Consider the following 20493-nt stretch of genomic DNA (forward strand, 5'->3'; position numbering starts at 1 on the left):
TAATCTTTGAAATAAATATTTATCGAAAAATTCATGAGCTCTAAATAATTGTATTATAATAATTTATATAAAAAAAAAAAACAAAAAAATTAGCACTATAATTTATTGTTGTCTTGTTTTATAAAAAAGCTTAAACTGAAAATATAAAAATAAATTTATGATACAATGAAAAATAGATAAAATTATTATTATTTAAGATTAATTTTAATTTTCAAGAGATTTTTAAGTGTTAAATGTTCAAGTTATAAAAGCTGAAAAATGATAAATAAATAATTACAGGTAATATTATAAACGTGTCTTTTCCACGTCACCCAGGAGGTAAGACATTGACTCGTTTTTTTTTTTTATAAAGTGGTTTCTCCAGTAGACCTATTCCACTTATCGCACGTTTTCTATAGCTGCAGCTACAGAATTATTTCGATCGCATTTTTAAATTTTTCGATTGCGCTCATAGCAGCAAGTATCGACGCACGCGTGTACAAAAAAATAATATATGTACATATAACTATATACCTGCGCTCATAGCTGCAGGTATAGTCTTCATTATTCAATATTAAAATCTTGATAATTATTAAATTCTGAAATTATTAAAATTTTGAAATTATAGAAATCCTGAAACATAAAAATTTAAAATTATATAAAAATCCTGAAACAAAAAAACTTTGAAATTATAAAAATTCTGAAACATAAAAATTTTGAAATTATGAAAATCCTGGAACAAAAAAACTTTGAAATTATAAAAATTCTGAAACATAAAAATTTTGAAATTATGAAAATCCTGGAACAAAAAAACTTTGAAATTATAAAAATTCTGAAACATAAAAATTTTAAAATTATAAAAATCCTGTAACATAAAAATTTGAAATTATAAAAATCCTGAAACAAAAAAGCTTTGAAATTATAAAAATCTTGGAACAAAAAAATTTTGAAATTATAAAAATTCTAGAATTGTAAAAATCCTGAAAGCATAAAAAAACCTAAAATCATAAAAAAAACTGAAACAGAAAAAAAACCTGAAACATACTCAAAAATTTAATTATTATTTTTGGAAAAGTGAATTCAATATCAAATAAAAAAATCTTAAATATTAACATATATCGCGAATGGAAAATAGGGTGATAATTTATCTATTATAAATTTTCACGATAGATAATAATTCCTAATCACCCTCGTCTACTCTGTTTGAGAAAGACCAGGTCGATTCATTTTGACTTTTACACTATGACTATATTTAATTTGGCATTAAAATTGAATATATACAATTATTGTTATAATCAGTCAAAATTAATCTATACATAACATAATAATTTGGAACGACAAGAAGTTTCAAAAAATATAGCAACAATTTTTTGAAACTTCAAGGATATTGAAGCACTTTTCCGGGATAGGTTAAAAATTGCAACTAGTCAATCATGATCTAGAGGAACTTACCTTATGCCAGCAAACAGCCATGAAGAAGTTGTCCAGGTAGTCTCCAATAATCCAAATAAATTCCATCACATCTTCTCAGCAAAACCATGAAGAAATTGTCGAGGTAGTCTCCAATAATCCTAAAACGGCAACTGGTACGGTAGTCTCCAATAATCCAATTAATCCCAAATCAGCAACTGGCACTTTTTACACTTATATACACTCTATCACTTATCGCTTATCTCTTTTATTATATCATTTTAATTTCAATTACAGATTTCTTTTTTTGTAATGAATCACTTGTACTTGCACTTTCACTTTTTTTTTTTTTTATAACCACGAGTCAATCTACACGCGGTCGTTTTAAATATTTCTAACCAAATTTAACGGACGAAAAAATACGATACGATATTCACTCCGCGAAAACTACAACGAACCAATGAAAATCTAAGAAACTATTTTAAACTTGCACTTTTTTTTCAACACCGAGCAACCACGAGGTAATTTCATATATTTCTAACCACGAATTTTTCGGACAGAAAATTTTAGAATGATATTGACCCGACGAAACCGAAGAAGAACTGACTACAAATCGTTTAGGACGCTCTTTATATATCCTAGACAATCCTAGACGTCACTTTTTCTAGGATTTACTGTCTAGTTTCGCCCTCTGCTGATCAGCCATTGGCTAACGCCAAGCAAAATTTTTTGAAACACGTTTCGCGCCAAGTGAAAAAAAAAATTTCACGTGGATGCAATATTGTCATGCTATCGAACCTAAAAAAAAACCACGTGCAAAAAAAATTTCAAATATATTTTTCTGAATTTTAAAGATTTTCAAAAGAAAAAAAAATATCTAGGATGTATATTTTTTTAAAATTAATAAAAATAATTTACTAATTAAGAATTTGGCCGATGAGCTTTTTTTTTTTATTACAAAATTCCACGTGTTATTTTATATTTTTTTTGATAATAAAAAAAACTTTTTGTTGCAAACAATTGTAAAAAACTTAAACGTTTAGAATTTAGATATAATGGCACCATAATACCAGCAGGTGTTGATGATGAACTTTCTTCTCCATCTGTTTTGAATGAGTTATCAAAATTGCAATATCTTGAACATTTAAACTTTGAAGGATTAGAAAGTGTTGACGATAGTACAATTATTGCTATTGCTAATAATTGTAAAAATCTACAAAGTTTAGATATCCAATATTGCGGTGATATTTCTGAAACAGCTCTTGTTCCTTTAACAAAGTTGAAAAATTTACAAATACTAAAGCTAAGCTGTTGTTATGATATTTCAGACAGCTTTATTATCAGGTTAAAAGGCCGATTAAAAGAATTAAGTTGTGGTTGTTGTAAGAAACTTACTGATGCTGGTATCATTCAAGTTATAAAAAATAATCCAGATCTTGAAAAGATTGAAGTCGGCTCTATAGATAATATTACAATTGATATGGTTATTGCTGCTGATGAGGCAACTAAAAATCGTACAAATGGTATTGTTTTACACATAATAACAGATAATTCATCAATCCTAGAGGCTTCTAAGTCAATAATTAAATCTCAATGGTTGTTTGTTTAACATTATTACAACCTTTACATTTATCGTATGTTTTCTCTCTTATTTATACGCTTAATATTCTTAATATTCTTCTCTAAAACATACAAAAAAATAAAGTCAAAGACATTGTAAAAGAAGATAATTATTTAACTTGTTTTCCATATTACTTGAAATCATAAAAATTCAAATGTCAATGTTAATATTTATGTAAAACAAAGTTCAATAATAAAAATACTTTCTTAAATAATTTTTTGTATTGAACAATTATTTTCACACTTAATTGTACATAATTGTACACAAAAAATATTTTTTTCTGGTCTTCTTGAATATTTTAAGAAGAATCATAATACTTTTTGACTAGCAGTTTTTTTGTCAATTTCAAGTGACGGAAAAATAGCCTCGTTAAATGCATACGTATCATTTAAATTTAGCGCGTTATTTCAGAATTTCTACTGACTGATTTTTAAATTTAAAATATTTCTAGATTAAAATCATTTCGACTTATATATCAATAAAATTTATTATTGCAATTTTTTATGTCATTGTTTATTAATTTATAATTGATAAAATATAGTAATAAAATTTGTCAGTTTATTTTATAAAAAAAAAAAATATCTACCAATTATTTAATTTAACTTTAAACAATTATTGATAAAAATTAATAGATAAAAATTATTATTAAATATAGAACCGCAGTATTGTTGTCAAATGAAATATTATAAATTTCACTGAATCATTGGGAGTGTCTTTGAAAAAAGGTCCAATACCCAAGTAAGTCTGATCATGTGGTTTGTATTATAGAAAGTGAGACGAAGAAGAGGAAGCTGAATAATACCTCTTAAAAATACTTGCTCAAGTGACGAAGTTTCTGTTCCTCATCAGTAGACAGTCGTGTTTCAAGAAGTTCCAATCATTTGATCCTGAAATGTTTTTATAAAATTACTTTCACGTTTTATATTCAGTGCATACATTACAACAATTATTATATTAAATTATTTAAACTAGGTAAGTTTAATAAAACTCTATCAATTCATAACAATTATTTTTAAATATTAAATATATTAATTCATTTCGTTATTCATACAAGTGCAAATTTCATGACAAAAAAAACAACAAAATTTTCATTCGAAATAACACCTGAATTTTTTTATTAAACTTAAATTAAATTTTACTATTTTAATAACAAATATAATTTATGATTTAATTTTAAATATAACGGTAATATTAATTCAAGATTAAATAAAAAATTCAAGATCATGGCAATGGTGAAAGTGCCCTTGGTTATCGTCAATGTAAAGATGCCAGCGTGTTTTATTTATTCTTACTTATACTTTCTTTCTTTCCCTTTCAATATTTTTTTTTTTTTCGTTTTCAATTATTTTTTTTTTTCTTTATTCTTTATTCCTTTCACTACGAAAAAAAAAATCTACTAGATAAATTAATATTTTTAAAATATATTTAAATTAAAATAGAAATAAATATTTAATTTAATTAAATAATACATAAATTTTTAGATAATTTATATATTTTTTTAAACTATGATGATGTTTAGGTAGAAAAAAATTTCTACTAAATACCATAAAAGTTGAAAGTTTTAAAGTGAATATAAAAAAAAACTATCAAAATAAAAATAAATAAACTTTCACTGATGATGATTCTATTGAAAGTGACTCATCCTGGCAATTTGTTGTTATTTTTTTTTCTTTTTTTTTTATATCATTGTGTGTGATATTGGACAAAGTTATAAATGTATATTTTTTACATGTGGAGCATTCACTTGTCGGTACAGTGAACGTTTTATTACTTTATACAATAATAAGTATACTGAAAGGTGTCCTACTTATTTTTCAGTGGCCTGCTTTCGTGTCCTACTTATTTATTTGAATATAACAACATTATAACTTGTCACAAGGCTTGATATTAATTCAATCAACAAATGCTGATTATTAAAATTCATCCCTCATAAAAATTAAACTGAAATGATGAAAATATTTTATGATAAAATTAAAACAATTTTATATTGAAAAAAGGATTGTTTAAATTGACAAAAAATATGTGGAATATCAAGAATGATTATCATCTGTAATAAATGAAAAAAAAAAAAAAAAAGGATCAAGAAATTAATGACATAATTATTTTCATTATGAATTTTAAATTTTTGTTGTTGACTGCATTGAATGTTGCTGTTTTTATAACGTCAATATCAACATCTAAAAGTCAACGAAGAAATAGTAAATATTTATCAATTACAAGTAAGCTAATCAATCAATCGATATAAATTAATTTCGTGGATTTTTAATTTTTCTAAATTATTTTTATATTTATTTTTCAGATGGAAATGATGAAAATGACGATAGTAATAATGAAATATTTACAAAACAGTCACGTTTTTTTGACGAAATTGGATGTGAGTAAAAAAATATTTTTTAATTTTTTTTGTAGAATAAATTGTTTATAGTATATTTTTGTAAATTTTATTTTTCACAGCAAGTTAAATATCAATTTTAAAAGTGCATGTTATTGAAATAGAAAATTGTTTTATATATTTTTAAATTGTCAATATAAACGATATAGAATTTTCGGGGTAGTGAACTTTAAATGTTTTTTTTTGTATTTATTTTTGAAAAAATAGATAATATTGCCTACTTGGCACGAAAGAGAAAGGGACTTAAAAAAAAAGAGACACTGTGCATTCTTGACGACGGAAATTTCTTATTTTTTAAAGCGGCAAAAAAATAAGCCATGCGTGCAAATAGGCGACACGCAAACCTGCCTCAATTTATTTTATTTTTTTATTTGCATTGATTCACTCATCCATTTATATATTTATTTTTTAAATAAATATGTATTCAATATATTTTTTTTTTTAAATGTTTATATTGAAAAGTATAAAAAATATATTTCAATTGATTTTTTTATTTTATTTTTAAATTAAATGTAATCGAAAAAATATTGAAATTTAAAATATTGAATAATTTTTATGTTTAAAAATTTCAAATCTAGAAATAGAAAAGTATATATTTTTAAGTTTGACATTTATAAATTTGTCTCGTTAATTTAAATTTCGAAAAATTATAGCTTTTTTTTTTTTTTGAATAAATATTTTATAGAAAAATTTAAGTTTAATATCCGGAGAATGTGTTTAATTGTATTTTTTTTTTTATTTATTTTTAAACTGTGTAACTTTGGGTAACTTTCGAGGTGTAATAATTTTAAGTACTTCCTTATTACGTTAAATTTTTTTAACAGAATCAAAATATTTTTTTTATTTTTTTTTTTAAATTTCTATTATTTATTATTTTTAATAAATTGACAGTATCAGTTGTCATGAAATTTTGATATTATTGACTTGAAAATTTAGTGTCAATTTAATCCGAGTAGCTATTTCGAAAATCTTATGGAAAAAAAATCAAGAAATTTCGAAAATTTCATTTACAAAAATATACAAAATTTTTTATCGAAAAAATTCTAGAAAAAAAATCACACAAGACAAAAAACCTGGCTGATTTTCGTTTATAAAAAAGCCATTTGTTAATAATTTTTTTAGATATTTATTAACACCAATTAACAATCGAAAAATAATTTAAATATTTAAAATCAATAAACAAATAAAAAAAGCACAAAATTTATTGCATATAGAATCGAAATAAATTGGTGTATCTTCTTCTTATTTATTATAATTTTTAATGTGGAGAAGGGATTTCATTAGCTCCTAGATTGTTAAGAGGAAGAAGAAGAAACCAACGGGAAAGCTAAAGCTGGTGAAAGCAAGACACTCACTTGACTGTGCTGGATTATAACAGACGACATTTGTAGCCTGGCAACGTCGTCCACGTGGACAATTTTTTTTTTTTTTTATTTTTTTTTTAATTTTCTTCAATTACAAATATACATGTATTAATTTAATTTAATTTTTTTTTCAAACACAAGTGTTTTAATAACCAAAAAGAAAAAAAAAAAAAAAAAACTAGAAAGTGTACAAAGTTAATTGAAAAAAAAAATATTAATGAATAAAATTACATTGATAATATTTTAAATTATGACTAATAAAAATACTATATAAATAAAGTGCATTGAAAAATAAAAGAAGAAAAAAAATTAAAATGAATCTTTTATATAAAATAAATAAAATAATTTTTATAATATTAATAATATCATTGACAATTGTACAAGGACGTAATACAATAACTGAAAATAATGAAAGTAGATCAAATGAAAATAATAAATATACAGAATGGAATAAAAATAATAGAGAGAAATTTTTAACAATTAAAAAACAAGATAAAAAATTATTAAATGAGGACATAAATAATTCAAAAGATGATATATTTTCATCATGGAAAATAAAAACACCAAATACAAATGACATATTAAATTATATAAATAATAATGAAGAAAAAAAAAAATTAAATATTATTCAATCAAAAATAATTGATGATGATTATACAGAGCATGATGATTTACAGTTATTTGAGGATATTACAAGCACAACAATTAATAATTCAAATAATTTTGAGAAATTTTTAAATGACTTGCATAATGATTTAGGAAAATTTTATAATAATATTAAAAATAATAGACGTGGTAGGCGACGACAATTATCAAGTGAAGAACAAAGTTATTTATTAATTGAAACATTAAAAAAAAAAAATAATAATTATAGTGATATTGAGGGTGTGCGTGGTCATCATGAGACAAATATTCAAACTGGAATAATGGATATGCTTGGAAAAAGTATGTCATTCTTATAATCTTACTTTGTGTATCTTTATTTTTTTTTTTATAATAATGTTAAAAATGCCTTGCTCTTGTTGATAATAGTGACGATAATAATACGTGCAGGATTTTCCGTTTTGCAGCTTGACTTTTTTTTAAAAAAATAAACTGTTATAATTTATTTTTTTTTTTTTACTGTTTTATGTGCAATTTTGTGTGATTATTAAAATAATTATGACATTAACAGTTTTTTGCTACGTTCTAAATTTTTATTTAATTTAATTTTTTTATTTTTATTGTTATCTAGTTTATTTTAATGAAAATAATTATGTATTTTAATTTTTGAATTAAAATATTATTTGGTTTTTTTTTTTTTTTCAGTGATACCACAAACTTGCAAATATAGAGGCGCAAAATTTGAATGTGGATTGAGTATTAGCTGTGTACTTGCTGGTGGAAGAGCAGTTGATCTTTGTTCTGGTGGTCTTATATGGAGTTGTTGTGTTGATGATGATGATATACCAGAAAAAGAAACATCAAAACCAACCGTTTCATTGTTACAAAATGCCAGTGAGTATAATTAATTCAAAATACATTTAAAATATCAATCAAACATAATCAAACGCATCTAATTAACAAAAAAAAATAGTTAAAAAACTTAAAAATTTAATAATATCATTTAAAATTTAATTAAAGCTTTTTTTTTATAATTTATTTACTTTATTCTATAGAAATTTGATCAAAAAAATACATAAATCAAATTATTTTTTCATCTAATACATTTAAAAACCTGTGTATACTTAATTTCATTTTAAAAATTTTAATTTTTAATAAAGATCAAATTCCTATATGTGATTTAATATTAAAAAAAAAATTAATTAATTAAAATTGTAAATATAATAACGTTAATTAAAAATAAAAAGAATACTCCTCTAGAAGAGATAAATTTTAGCATTTTCATTGAATCTGGCCAATCAACGGCCTTTTGTGGATGATGATGTGAGGATTTATGAAAATGGATTAGCATCACAACGACCACATAATCGACCAAATAATTATCAACATCATAATCGTCCACAATATCATAATTATCATACAAATAACAACAACAACAACAATGAAAATAATAATGACAACAATGATAGTAATTATGAGCCAACATACACATCTTGGGAACAGGATAATCATAATGAACTTTTACATGAACGTCCTGGCTATATTAATCGACCAGATATCATCAATTTAAATAATCATAACAATAACAATAATAATATACATCATGAAGAAATTGATACGAGTCATCAAATAACGAATTTTGGAAACACTGAAGATTTTTCATCATACGGTCAGGATTTAATTCAACTGTCATCGATATTTTCAAATATTATTAAGTGCAAAATAAAAAAAAAAAAAAGCAAATTGGTTTGATGGATTCATGCAGATTTTATATTTTTTTTTTATTTTGCTTTTATTTGTCTTTTTGACTTTCTCTGTTCACCCACTTAAACCTATTTGGCATGGGCACTTTTCCCTTCTACTTGTAGAAAAAAAAAATATACATGACTAAATGACGTCGTGACTAAACACATTGTTCAAATGACAATATTGAATTTATGATGATTATTATTATTGTATTTTAAAAACGTTCAACTGACAATTATGGACGCAATGACATTTGAAGATTTAAACATTTGAATTTATTGCCATGATTGGCTGATTTTTATATTAACACACAACGACATGGTTCTTTACGTTTTATGCCTTAGAAATGCCTTGAAAATTAATAACTAGTATTTTTTTTTTTAATTTTTAATTACAACTGGTTGGATGAAAGAAACAACGTTACGTATTTTTTTTTTTTTTACTGAAGATTTTTTGTAATTATGGCACATGATATTATTCTACCATGCCTCACATTTTCTATTAATTATTTTTTAAATTTTCTTGTGTGTTTTGTTTTTTTTTTTTGGATTATTTAGAAAAATTTATTGATTATATTTTTTTATTTCAGGTTGTGGTGAATTGTATACGAGAAGCAATAGAATTGTTGGTGGACATTCTTCTAGTTTCGGCAGTCATCCATGGCAGGTGAGAATATATTTTCTTGATAAAACAATAACATAAGATTATCTATTATGGAAATTTTTATGTATATAATTATTTGAATGGTATTATTTACAGTTTAATAATAAACAATACAAAATAACTGTAAATTTTTATCGTGAATTTTTAATTTAAAATCTTGTTTTTATATTTTTTTTTTTTGCTGAAGAAAATTTATTGATTTGAAATAGAAATAATTATTGAAGAAATTTATTTTTATTTACGGTGTTTAAAATAATTGTTGTGTTTTTTTTTCAGGCTGCAATTATTAAATCTGGATTTTTGTCGAAAAAACTTTCATGTGGTGGAGCTCTTTTGAACAATCGTTGGGTTGTCACAGCAGCTCATTGCGTTGCAACGTAAATATATTAAAAATGTTAAAATAATAAATTGACTTATTGATAATTAATTAATTTTATTTTTAAGATCTCCAAATAATAATTTAAAAGTCCGTCTTGGTGAATGGGATGTTCGAGATGCAGCTGAAAAACACATTCATGAAGAGTACAACATCGAAAGAAAAGAAGTAAATATAAAATACAACTAAAAATGAAAATTAGATTCAAGCTTAAATATAATTGCTAAATTTTAAATTTTAAAGGTACATCCTCAGTATTCTCCAATGGATTTTCGTAACGATGTTGCATTAGTAAAATTATCAAAATCAGTTGCATTTAAACAACACATTGTACCAGTATGTTTACCAGCAAAAACATTAAAATTAACTGGTAAAACAGCAACAGTTGCTGGATGGGGACGTACAAGACATGGTCAAACTTCAGCTCCTACTGTACTTCAAGAAGTTGATGTTGAAGTTATACCAAATGAAAGATGTCAAAGATGGTTTAGAGCTGCTGGAAGAAGAGAAACAATACATGATGTATTTATTTGTGCTGGTTATAAAGAAGGAGGAAGAGATTCTTGTCAAGTAAATTAACATTATTTCAAATTAAATTTTATAAATTATATAATTAATATTAAAATTCAACAGGGTGATTCTGGTGGACCACTTACTATGTCAGTTGAAGGACGACATGTACTAATTGGATTAGTATCTTGGGGTATTGGCTGTGGCAGAGAACATTTACCTGGTGTTTATACAAATATTCAAAAATTTGTTCCTTGGATTGACAAAGTTATGAGCTAAAAAAAAAATTTTATAAAATTTTTTTTTTATATTTAAATTTTGTACCAAAGTTTTCTTTATGTAATTTGTTTTTTTTTTTTTTTAAATCAATACCATCTAAATATTTATATCATGTACAATAAATAGCTTATTTATTATTACTATTATTTTTTTTTATAAATTAAATTAAAAAAGTTATTCAATATAAAGTAAAAAAATTGAAAATTGTTATTGATTTTTTTGTTTATAGTTGTTATATAATTATTGATAAATATTTTGTTATTTGTAAGGATAAGTTTTGAAGCAAGACAATGATATACTTGAGCTTATTTTGAAATAACAAGTCAATTTTATTTGTTTGAATAATTTCAGTGAGATAAGAAATTAAACTTTAGTTTTTTTATGTGCATAGATACGTTATTTTGAAGAGATAGCACGTACTAAGGTATTGATAGTACGGGCCGTCACGAATCAACGATTATAGGAAATTTTATACATGCCAGTCATCATAGGTGAAGTAAGAGGGGGTGGTGCTTTAAGCGTGAGTCACGGGATAAGCATTTTCGTTGTTTCAATATTGCAAAGCTTACAGTATTTCGTGACTTGAACTTTCAATCGGACTGTTATAAAATATTTCTAAAAAATATTTCATTATAAAGACATCTGTAGAAATATTTTCGAAAATATCAATCGAAAAGATTATTATAAATAATTATTTTTTTTGTACTTGTAAACATTTGGAAATGAAAAAATTTCATGAAAAAATTATGGTAAGTTTTTTAAAAAAATAGATATATATTTTGTAATTTTTTTTTTATGATTTATTTGTGAGGGATTTAATAAGAAATAATAAAAATTATTTCAAGTAATTGTTACAGAATAACTGGATGAAAAAAAAATTATATTTATGTATTTTTTTAAATTAAAAAAAATGATTTGAGTTAAATAATTTAATAAAAAAAATATCATCATGTATACACAAGGTACAGTGTTATTAATAATTATGATGAATGAGTTTCTTAAAAAAAAAAAAAAATGTCTCATCATTGACTTGTAATTTATTATTTTAGGGTCTGTAAATTGCTGTTATTTTAGATGTCGAGTATTCTTTGTTACTGACGAGGGGAAAGTCATAGTATTTCCGTTTGATTCTAGATGAAGATTTGATGATTGATATTTTGATAAACCAAATAATTTAAAAGAAGAAAATAATACTTTAAGTTGTTTATTAAATATAATGCGTCTTCAAGAAATATCAAAAAAAATGCTTGCTAAAAGACGAAGAATTTGTGTTGATACACAAACTGAAAATTTATCGACAATTAGAGTTCGTGATGTTGCAATAACAGTAGAAGAACCAAAAGTATTTTTAAAAGATGTATCAATATTAACTGATATTTATGAAGAGTATCATAATATTTTACCATTTGATAAATTTGTACCTCGTGTTAAAGAAATGTCAACAACAACAAAAGATTTACCAAATTTATCTGTAATAAAATTTAAAGATGCTGCAAATATTACTGATGATTTTGATCATGATGATGATTTAAATAATCATGATGATATTTTATATAATTTACAAAATGATATTAAAAATTTTTTTCCATTTGATAATGATAACAGTGTGCAAACAACATCATCAAATACAGATGATTCAATATTCAACAAAAATAATCATCAATGGACAAATGAACAAGCTTCACAATTTAATAAAAATGATATTCAATCAAGAGAAAAATATTTCTATCATGATAATCATGATGGAAGAGATAAATTTAGAAAAAAAGATTGACATACAGCTTATGGATATTACGTTGATAATTCTGATTCATCAAAAATTTTTTACAAAAATATTGATAAACATGATAGTTCTGTATCAATAAATTTGCCGGATATGATGAGCATCACAATAAAATCAGCTGATCCATTGGAATCAAAGATACAAGTGTTTAATAAAAATAATTATGATAAAAAAATTTATAATAATGTCATTAAAACAAATGATTCTGGAGATTTTAATATTTGTAAATTAGTTGAAACAAAAATTGTCGAGTCATTAGCAACAAATGATCAATCAAATTGGTCATCTATTGATCCAAGATTACAATTAAATATTGTTAAAAAAAATAATGATGTTTTGGTTAATAATTTATTGATGGAAACAAATGAATTATTGTCAACAATATCGAAAGTTAATTATAGAAAAGTTTTTCCAAATTTCGACTTTTCTAATGAGCATTTATTTGATGATGATTTTTTGACAATTAGGCAAAGTATTGATCCATCATTAGTGGTTAATAAAAATAATTATAAATCAGAAAATATTGATGAAAAAAATAATAATTTGGGCTCGTATGATTCGTGTTTAAATACAATAAAAAAACTTGAATATTTTATAAGTAAAATTAATAATAATACAGATGAATTTAATGATAAAAAAATAATTTCTAAATCAGTAAATGATAATATACAATCAAATGTGTGCCAATCTCAGGATGACATACAAAATTTAAATTATTTATCGAAAAAAAAAGATGATATTTCTGATGATATTGATACAGATAAATTATTGCTAATTCCTAAATATGATTTTTTAAATCATCAATCATTAAATGATAATTCTGCCAAATATTCAAATAATTTTATTCAATTAACAAATACACCTGTAATTTTAAAAAAAAAATTACAAAATCCTTATAGTCCTCGTAATATATTTTTAAAATTTCTTCATGAAAGACGTAAACTTGTGACTCAAACTTTTGACACTGATAGAAATTAGATAAATTTTGTTTAGTTAATAGAATAAAATGTATGGAATTTTTAATTTTTATTATGATATTTAAATAATGTATAAAAAAAGAAAATAAAAATTAATAATCATCATAAATACTGATAATTTATATTATTTAATTTAAAAAATAAAAAAAAAAAAAAATTTCTATTTTTAATAACAATTTTAATTAACAATTTACAAGATTTATATTTCATCTGATTTTTTTTCTTTTTATTTTCCATAGGTATTTACAACTTATTCAAATAAAATTCATAAATTTTACTGCACATGTGCAAAGTGAACCTCCCACCAATGATCTTAAAATTACAAATACATTGCAACAATTTACACACACACACAGCTCACCTGTTCAATGATCAATGTACAAATTGTGTCTACTCCAAAAAAATAAAACTGCTCATAGAACATAGACACACTATATCTAAATTGCCAAATTGATCCAAGTCAAAAGTACTATTTAAATTTAATTATTTTGTATTGCTAAATATTATAAAATGGGTGTCGATAAAGATAGTGAACAATTGGTTCTGTTATTATTACCAGTTGATGTTGATGAATCAGAAAAGAAACAAATTGTCAGTGAGGTTAATGGCAATGTCTCCAACATGAAAATCATCAGTCATTTTGATTGTAAGTAATCAATTTAATATAATATAAATTATTCATCATGCAATATTATTAATTAATTGTTTGTTGAATAATTATTTATTTGTAATTTTTGTTTTAAAATGATAGAAAAATAAATACAGGAAGTTGTTGTTATTATTGTCATCATTATCTTGCAATTTATTTAGATAAAAAATTGTTGCATGATATTGAGACAGGTTATTTATTTATATACAAAAACTTTAAATAATTTTTTTCTTGTTTAATTACAGCAAATACAGAAAAATCTTCGATAAATATGATTCTTTCATTTGTCGAATACCAGGATGATTCATCAGCCAAGCTTCATGAAATTTTAAAACCAGGTGGTGCAATTATTCTGTACAAAATAATTGACTCATCAATAGAAAATAAAAATATATTTTCTGATGAAACATCAAAACTTCGTTTGGCTGGTTTTCGTATTAAAGAAAATAAAAATATTTCATTGTCATTAAATATGAAAATTCGTGATGTCATGAAGAGTAATAATTCAGATGTTAAATTATACTCAATTGAAGCTGAAAAACCAAACTACGAGGTAAAAAAAAATATAAACTTGTTAATTATTGTTTATCAATTTGCTAAAATAAATTTTGTAATAATATTTTAGATGGGTTCATCAGTGGCACTGTCATTTGCAACAAAACCAAAACCAACAGTTTGGAAATTAGATGATGTTGTTGATGATGATTTAATTGACGATGATGATTTATTAGATGAATCTGATAAAGTTAAACCAACTGAAACATCATTAAGAGGTATGATCTATTAATATTATTTTATACAAAAAAAAATAATTGTCATGTATTTATTAATAATAATTGTTTATTGAATTCAAGTTTGTGGAACAACTGGTAAAAGAAAAGCCTGCAAAGATTGTAGTTGTGGTTTAGCTGAAGAATTAAGTGGTGAAGTTGTAGATGAGGAACCAAAAAAATCATCTTGTGGCAGTGTAAGTTAAAAATATAATCATTTAAATGATCAATCTAATTTTTATATATTAATTTATTGATTATTTTTGTTGACAGTGTTATCTTGGTGATGCATTCCGTTGTGCAAGTTGTCCTTATCTTGGAATGCCAGCATTTAAACCAGGTGAAAAAGTACAACTCTCAGATGTCTAAATAAATATTCCTAAATAATTTTTGTAATCATTCTTTAAACATAAAAAAAAACAAGCAATTGCTATGTTTTTTTTTTGTTAAATGTTATTTTTTAAATAATACAAATAATAAATAAAGATGAAAAGTAATATTTAATTTTTTTTGGATTATTATTTATGTTAAAAAATTAAAATTCAACAGAACAAATATAATTAACAAAAAAAAAAACAAGACAAACAAAAGACAAATTGTTGTAATAAATTTATTTAAACATAACTATTTAATTTAGCAATAATTTTCATTTTTAAAATAATAAACTCAAAAAATTAACTTGAGTTTGATAAAACAAAAAAAAAAACTACATATTTAAAAATCAGTAAATTTTTTGTCAATGATTAATATTTTGTTGTTACTTTTTTTTTTTTTTTTGTTTTCTTTATTATCAATATACTAATAATAAAAATGAGGCACATTTGTAACAATTGAATATTACACGCTCAATCAACAAAAATATCATTACTTAATTTTACAGAACAAAATGATAATATGATTGTTCTTTTTTCTTTTTTATCATTAGTTTACATAATTATTTTTTATTTTTAGTCTTTTTTTTTTAGCTCGACTTAATTTTTAAAAATTATGATCAAAATTTACAATTATTTTTTTTTAAAACCGTAAACTAGTTAATTGTTTGTATTTTTTTTTCGTTTTTTTTTTTCAATAAAATTTTTTTTTTTGTTTTTTTTTACAGTTTCTTTAGTTTTTTAGTTTTTTTTTTTTTTTAAATTTTTTTTTTTTTTATATAAAAACAAATTAACAGGAGTACTTACGTATTTGTTTATTTTTTTTTTTTAATATTTTTATTTTTTTTTTTACACTCGCCTTTATTGTTAGATAATTCAACGTGTTCTCATGTTAGTTGTTTGATTATTACCAATAGTATCACTCCTTCGATAGTACAGTAAATATGGAACACGAGGTGTTGATGGATTGAGAACATCATTTTGTGATACTCCCTTGACTGAGCTATCATCATAACGTACCCATGCTCCATAACTCACATGAAATGCATCAGTAACATAGTGTCCTAAATAAAATATACATGTAAATAACACTTTTCTATTATTAAAATATTTAAATTACTTTTTTTAAATTACCTTTTGTTGCTTCTTTGCCATCATGATAAGTCACTGCAAATAATTTATACTGTTTTTCTTTGACAGTTAATTTTTTAGCCACACTTGATGTCAATATTTCTAAAAGAAGAAAAACAAAATTCATTAAATAAAATTAACAACAACAATAATATTATCAAGTTTAAAAATTAGCTACTTACTACTATCAATTTTTAAATCAATTGCATATGATACATTTTTAAATATTTTTGAGCATCCTTCAAGTTGATAATTAAACCATTTAAGATGTAATATTAATATAACAGGAAGTTCTTCAAGTGTAACTTGTTTCCATGCTTGTATTTGTTGTTTTGTTTTACTACAAATCATTCCTTCAACTTGATCACGTCCAACTAATAATTCAAGTGCACCCTCAACTGATTCAGCTTTTTCAATATCAAGTTGTAGTGTAAAAAATGGCTGTACATTATCAGAATATTGATCACCTTGTCTTGATATTCTTGATCTTAATTGACCACGAAATATATCAGATAATGGTGTACGTCCAATTTCTGTACAACGTGTTATTGAACCTTTATTTTTTGGTCCAATCATTGTCCATTCTTCATCACCACTACCACTACAATTTAAATCATTTGATAATTTAATATTATCATCATTTGTTTGATCATTACTAACTTGTTTCATTAATTCAAGCATTTCATCACTAATACCATTTAATAAACAAGATAAAAATTCTTCAGCATCTTCTTGTCTTCCTTCAATTGAAAATACACTTGAACATGATGTATTTTTTAACATAGTATATACATAAGAAGGCTCAAATGCTGTACCACATTGTATATCACTTGCAGTATCTTTTGTTTTTTTTTGACTTCTTTTTTCTAGTCTTGATAATCTTGAACTTGATGATAATTGTGTAAATTCATTTATAAATTTTATCATATTATCAATAAGTGGTGTTGGTGAATTTTTTAATGGTGTTTTTTGTGATGATAATGATTTAAAAAGATTATAAAATGGTGGACAAGCAAGTAATGCTTGTAGTATACTATTAATATAACAATAATTACTACGATTTGTTAAACCACGTGGAATTAAACTTACTGTTTGTTTATCAATTTCATAATTCAATAAAAATTCACCCATTCTATAAACATTTGGATCATCTAAAGAATTATTGTACAAATCATTTTTCATTGTTTTTTTGCTTTCTCCATTAACTGGAGTTTTTAAAGCTTGTTTTACTGATGAGGCAGATGTGTCTTGAGTTGTAATTTTATTTTGTCGTTTTGATGATGATTCTGTTTTTTGTTGTACAGAATTTTCAATAATTTCAGTTGTTTTAATTGGTACATAACGTGAGCTTTGTTTATCATTATCTGCTGATGAATCAGGTCCTTTTTTTTTTAATGCACTAGCAAAAGATGATATTGGTGCTGGAACTATAACTGGAGGAGTTGTTACTTTTATTACAGGAATTGAAGTTTTAATTGTATCAACAGTTGATTGACTTGGTGTTGATGTTGTTACTGGGATTACAGATGGCACAACTTCTACAGGTGCTACAGGTTTTTTATCATTAACAACAATTGGTGTTGGTGGTGTTGGTGTTGATGGTTGTGGTGTTGTAACACTTGATTGAATTTTTTCTGTTGATTCAATATTTTTAACTTTAACATCTCCTTTAACATCTCCATTAACTTTAACATCTCCAACTTTTTTTGCAGTTTTAATATTATTTTTTTCAACAATTGGAGTTATATTTATAATTTCTTCTTTAATTATTGCTGGTTTATTTTTTTTATCTATAACTTCATCAGCAAATCTAACGACTGGTATTTTTTTTGCTTTTTTAATTTCATCATCAACATTATCATTATTTACAATTGGCAGTTTTTTTTCAACAACTGGAATTTTTTTAGCTACATCACCATTTGTATTGTCACTTTTTAAAACAACATTTTTCTTTGATAAATCATTTGTATTATTATTGGTTGATAATTGACGTAATGATTGATTAACGTCATATTTTTTATCTGTTTTATTTTGAAAATTTTTTGGAATATCAGGATTAAAATAATATTGATTTGAAGACCTTTGATGATGTTTTGTATTACCAGAAGATTGATGTAATGTTTGATGATTTTGATATGGATAATGTTGATGATTATTAGTGTGATGAACTTGTTGTTGATGTTGATTTGTTGTTAAACAAACAGCTGTACCAGTTGGCTGTATATATCTAATATATTGCATGGCAGCTGTTGGCTGACAAAATGTATTATAATGATTTGGTTGTATCATATAATTTTGTGATATATTATCATTAATAATACGTGGATTATAATCACTTTTATGTGAACGATTAATACCACGACGACGATCAGTTGTATTTGTTGATGATGCTGATATCATACCATTTGTTTGTGGTTGATATACTGGAGCAGCATAAGATACATATGAAGGATATGATACATTCGCATCACCACCAGCACTTGTATATTGCCATTCTGGATATTGTACTTGCATATATTGAGCTGGATAAGATACAGTACCAGCAGTTAATGCTCCCATATCTTGCATATCATATATTGGAACATTATCATCTGTAGAAAATTAAATCATTAATAATTTTATGTGATAGAAAAATTAAATATATAATAACAGCAATTTAGTTATATTTACCATATTGTTGCCATTCATTTGATGCATCTGGTATTTCAGTTGTTGTTGTTGTTGTTGTTGCTGTTGTTGTTGTTGTTGTTGGTGTTGTTGTAGTTGCTGTGTTATTTATGATGCAATTGTTGTCATCATTTGTCCATGGTAATTTTACAATTTCTGGTGGTATATCAGATTTTAAAATATCTTTTAATTCTTGCTGGGCATTCTCGTCAAGGCCATCAAGATTTATAAATTTATATTCAAGCTGAAATTATTAAAATACAATTATTAACTTAATTTGTTTTAAATATTTTTCAATCATATGAAAATTCGTATTGTCATCATGGTCATGAGTCTACAAAAAAAAATCTAAATCATGACAATTTTTTATGTAATATTAATTAATACTAACACTTGTTTGTTTTTATATATATTTTTTTTATTTTTATCTATGTAAATGTCTCGTCATGATGTGCTAATTAAACATGATAATTATTTGATAATTTAATTATATCTAATATTGTTAATATAAAAAAAATTCAATGTAAATTCAAAATGATGTTGAGTTAACCTAAAAAATTGTACCATTTTTTTTTTTTTAGTTTATAAAAAAAAGTTTTTTTTTTGTTATGGTTTTTTTCATGATGATGATGTATTGCAAATCATGATGATTAAATAATAATTTTATTTATTTATAAATATTTTTTTATTATAAATAAAAGAAAAAGAAAAAAAAAAAAAACATGTGCAGTTTTAATGAATTTTTAAAGATAAATTTAACATAAAATTGGAGTAAAATAATTGTCTGATAATTGATATAATTTATCAAGGATAATAATTAAAATGTAAACTTACTCTTTTTTTAAAATCCATATTGATGCCCATGCTTGGTTAAGTGACATTAAAAATTATTTAAACAAGTCACCATGAGGATACAATTATAGGTCGGTTGAATGACTAATTCAGTAAGACACCGATTTACCATTAAAAAATTTTTACTTTGATGATTCTTTAACTGAATTTTCATCGAAGATGAATACATTTGTAACTTATTGTTATTTTATTCATAAATCATTGAACTTATAATTGACTCTATTGTTATTATATATTTTCCAGATATAAATTCAACAAACTCTCTCTCTGATTTTTTCTAGCTTTTTTTTTTTTTTTTGGAGTCAATTGTACAATATGCAATAATATGGGCGATTCACAATTCACATTGA

At 23.7% G+C, this 20493-nt stretch overlaps 3 protein-coding genes across 4 annotated transcripts; 2 read left to right on the forward strand and 1 right to left on the reverse strand.

Annotated features, from left to right (window-relative positions):
- The first annotated feature begins 3820 nt into the window (after positions 1-3820).
- Positions 3821-11147, forward strand: LOC122853247 (serine proteinase stubble-like). Of its 2 annotated transcripts, XM_044153602.1 has the most exons (10): positions 3821-3982; positions 4829-5229; positions 5310-5384; positions 8075-8263; positions 8646-9038; positions 9705-9781; positions 10055-10155; positions 10223-10322; positions 10398-10724; positions 10788-11147. In XM_044153602.1, exons 2-10 carry the CDS (start codon positions 5067-5069, stop codon positions 10941-10943), a joined length of 1581 nt encoding a protein of 526 aa, XP_044009537.1. In that variant the 5' UTR covers positions 3821-3982; positions 4829-5066; the 3' UTR covers positions 10944-11147. The 2 variants fall into 2 exon arrangements, with proteins under 2 accessions (XP_044009537.1, XP_044009538.1); XM_044153603.1 differs by lacking the exon at positions 8646-9038 and having other exon boundaries at positions 3830-3982; positions 10788-11028.
- Positions 11148-14048: 2901 nt separating this feature from the next.
- Positions 14049-15626, forward strand: LOC122853274 (anamorsin homolog). The gene is made up of 5 exons (XM_044153636.1): positions 14049-14349; positions 14598-14905; positions 14978-15125; positions 15207-15319; positions 15396-15626. The coding sequence occupies exons 1-5, from the start codon at positions 14214-14216 to the stop codon at positions 15489-15491; spliced, it is 801 nt and encodes a 266-aa protein (XP_044009571.1). The 5' UTR covers positions 14049-14213; the 3' UTR covers positions 15492-15626.
- Positions 15627-15718: 92 nt separating this feature from the next.
- LOC122853275 (ubiquitin carboxyl-terminal hydrolase 10) lies at positions 15719-20478 on the reverse strand. The gene is made up of 5 exons (XM_044153637.1): positions 20126-20478; positions 19295-19535; positions 16807-19215; positions 16628-16726; positions 15719-16557 (listed from the first exon to the last, which is right to left on the reverse strand). The coding sequence occupies exons 1-5, from the start codon at positions 20153-20155 to the stop codon at positions 16370-16372; spliced, it is 2967 nt and encodes a 988-aa protein (XP_044009572.1). The 5' UTR covers positions 20156-20478; the 3' UTR covers positions 15719-16369.
- Between the last annotated feature and the right edge of the window lie 15 nt (positions 20479-20493).

This window comes from Aphidius gifuensis, linkage group LG3 (genome assembly GCF_014905175.1).
Source record: "Aphidius gifuensis isolate YNYX2018 linkage group LG3, ASM1490517v1, whole genome shotgun sequence".
Lineage (NCBI taxonomy): Eukaryota > Metazoa > Arthropoda > Insecta > Hymenoptera > Braconidae > Aphidius > Aphidius gifuensis.

Bases quoted from the DNA above. Each gene is read 5' to 3' on its own strand.
- LOC122853274 (XM_044153636.1), top strand. From the start codon at position 14,214: ATGGGTGTCGATAAAGATAGTGAACAATTGGTTCTGTTATTATTACCA. The intron at 14,906-14,977 runs GTAAAAAAAAAT...ATAATATTTTAG, and splicing joins CTGAAAAACCAAACTACGAG to ATGGGTTCATCAGTGGCACT. The intron at 15,126-15,206 runs GTATGATCTATT...ATTGAATTCAAG, and splicing joins AACTGAAACATCATTAAGAG to TTTGTGGAACAACTGGTAAA.
- LOC122853247 (XM_044153602.1), top strand. From the start codon at position 5,067: ATGAAAAAAAAAAAAAAAAAGGATCAAGAAATTAATGACATAATTATT. The intron at 9,782-10,054 runs GTGAGAATATAT...TTTTTTTTTCAG, and splicing joins TCGGCAGTCATCCATGGCAG to GCTGCAATTATTAAATCTGG. The intron at 10,725-10,787 runs GTAAATTAACAT...AAAATTCAACAG, and splicing joins GAGGAAGAGATTCTTGTCAA to GGTGATTCTGGTGGACCACT.
- LOC122853275 (XM_044153637.1), bottom strand. From the start codon at position 20,155: ATGGGCATCAATATGGATTTTAAAAAAAGA. The intron at 19,216-19,294 runs GTAAATATAACT...AATTTTCTACAG, and splicing joins AAATGAATGGCAACAATATG to ATGATAATGTTCCAATATAT. The intron at 16,727-16,806 runs GTAAGTAGCTAA...TTCTTCTTTTAG, and splicing joins TGATTTAAAAATTGATAGTA to AAATATTGACATCAAGTGTG.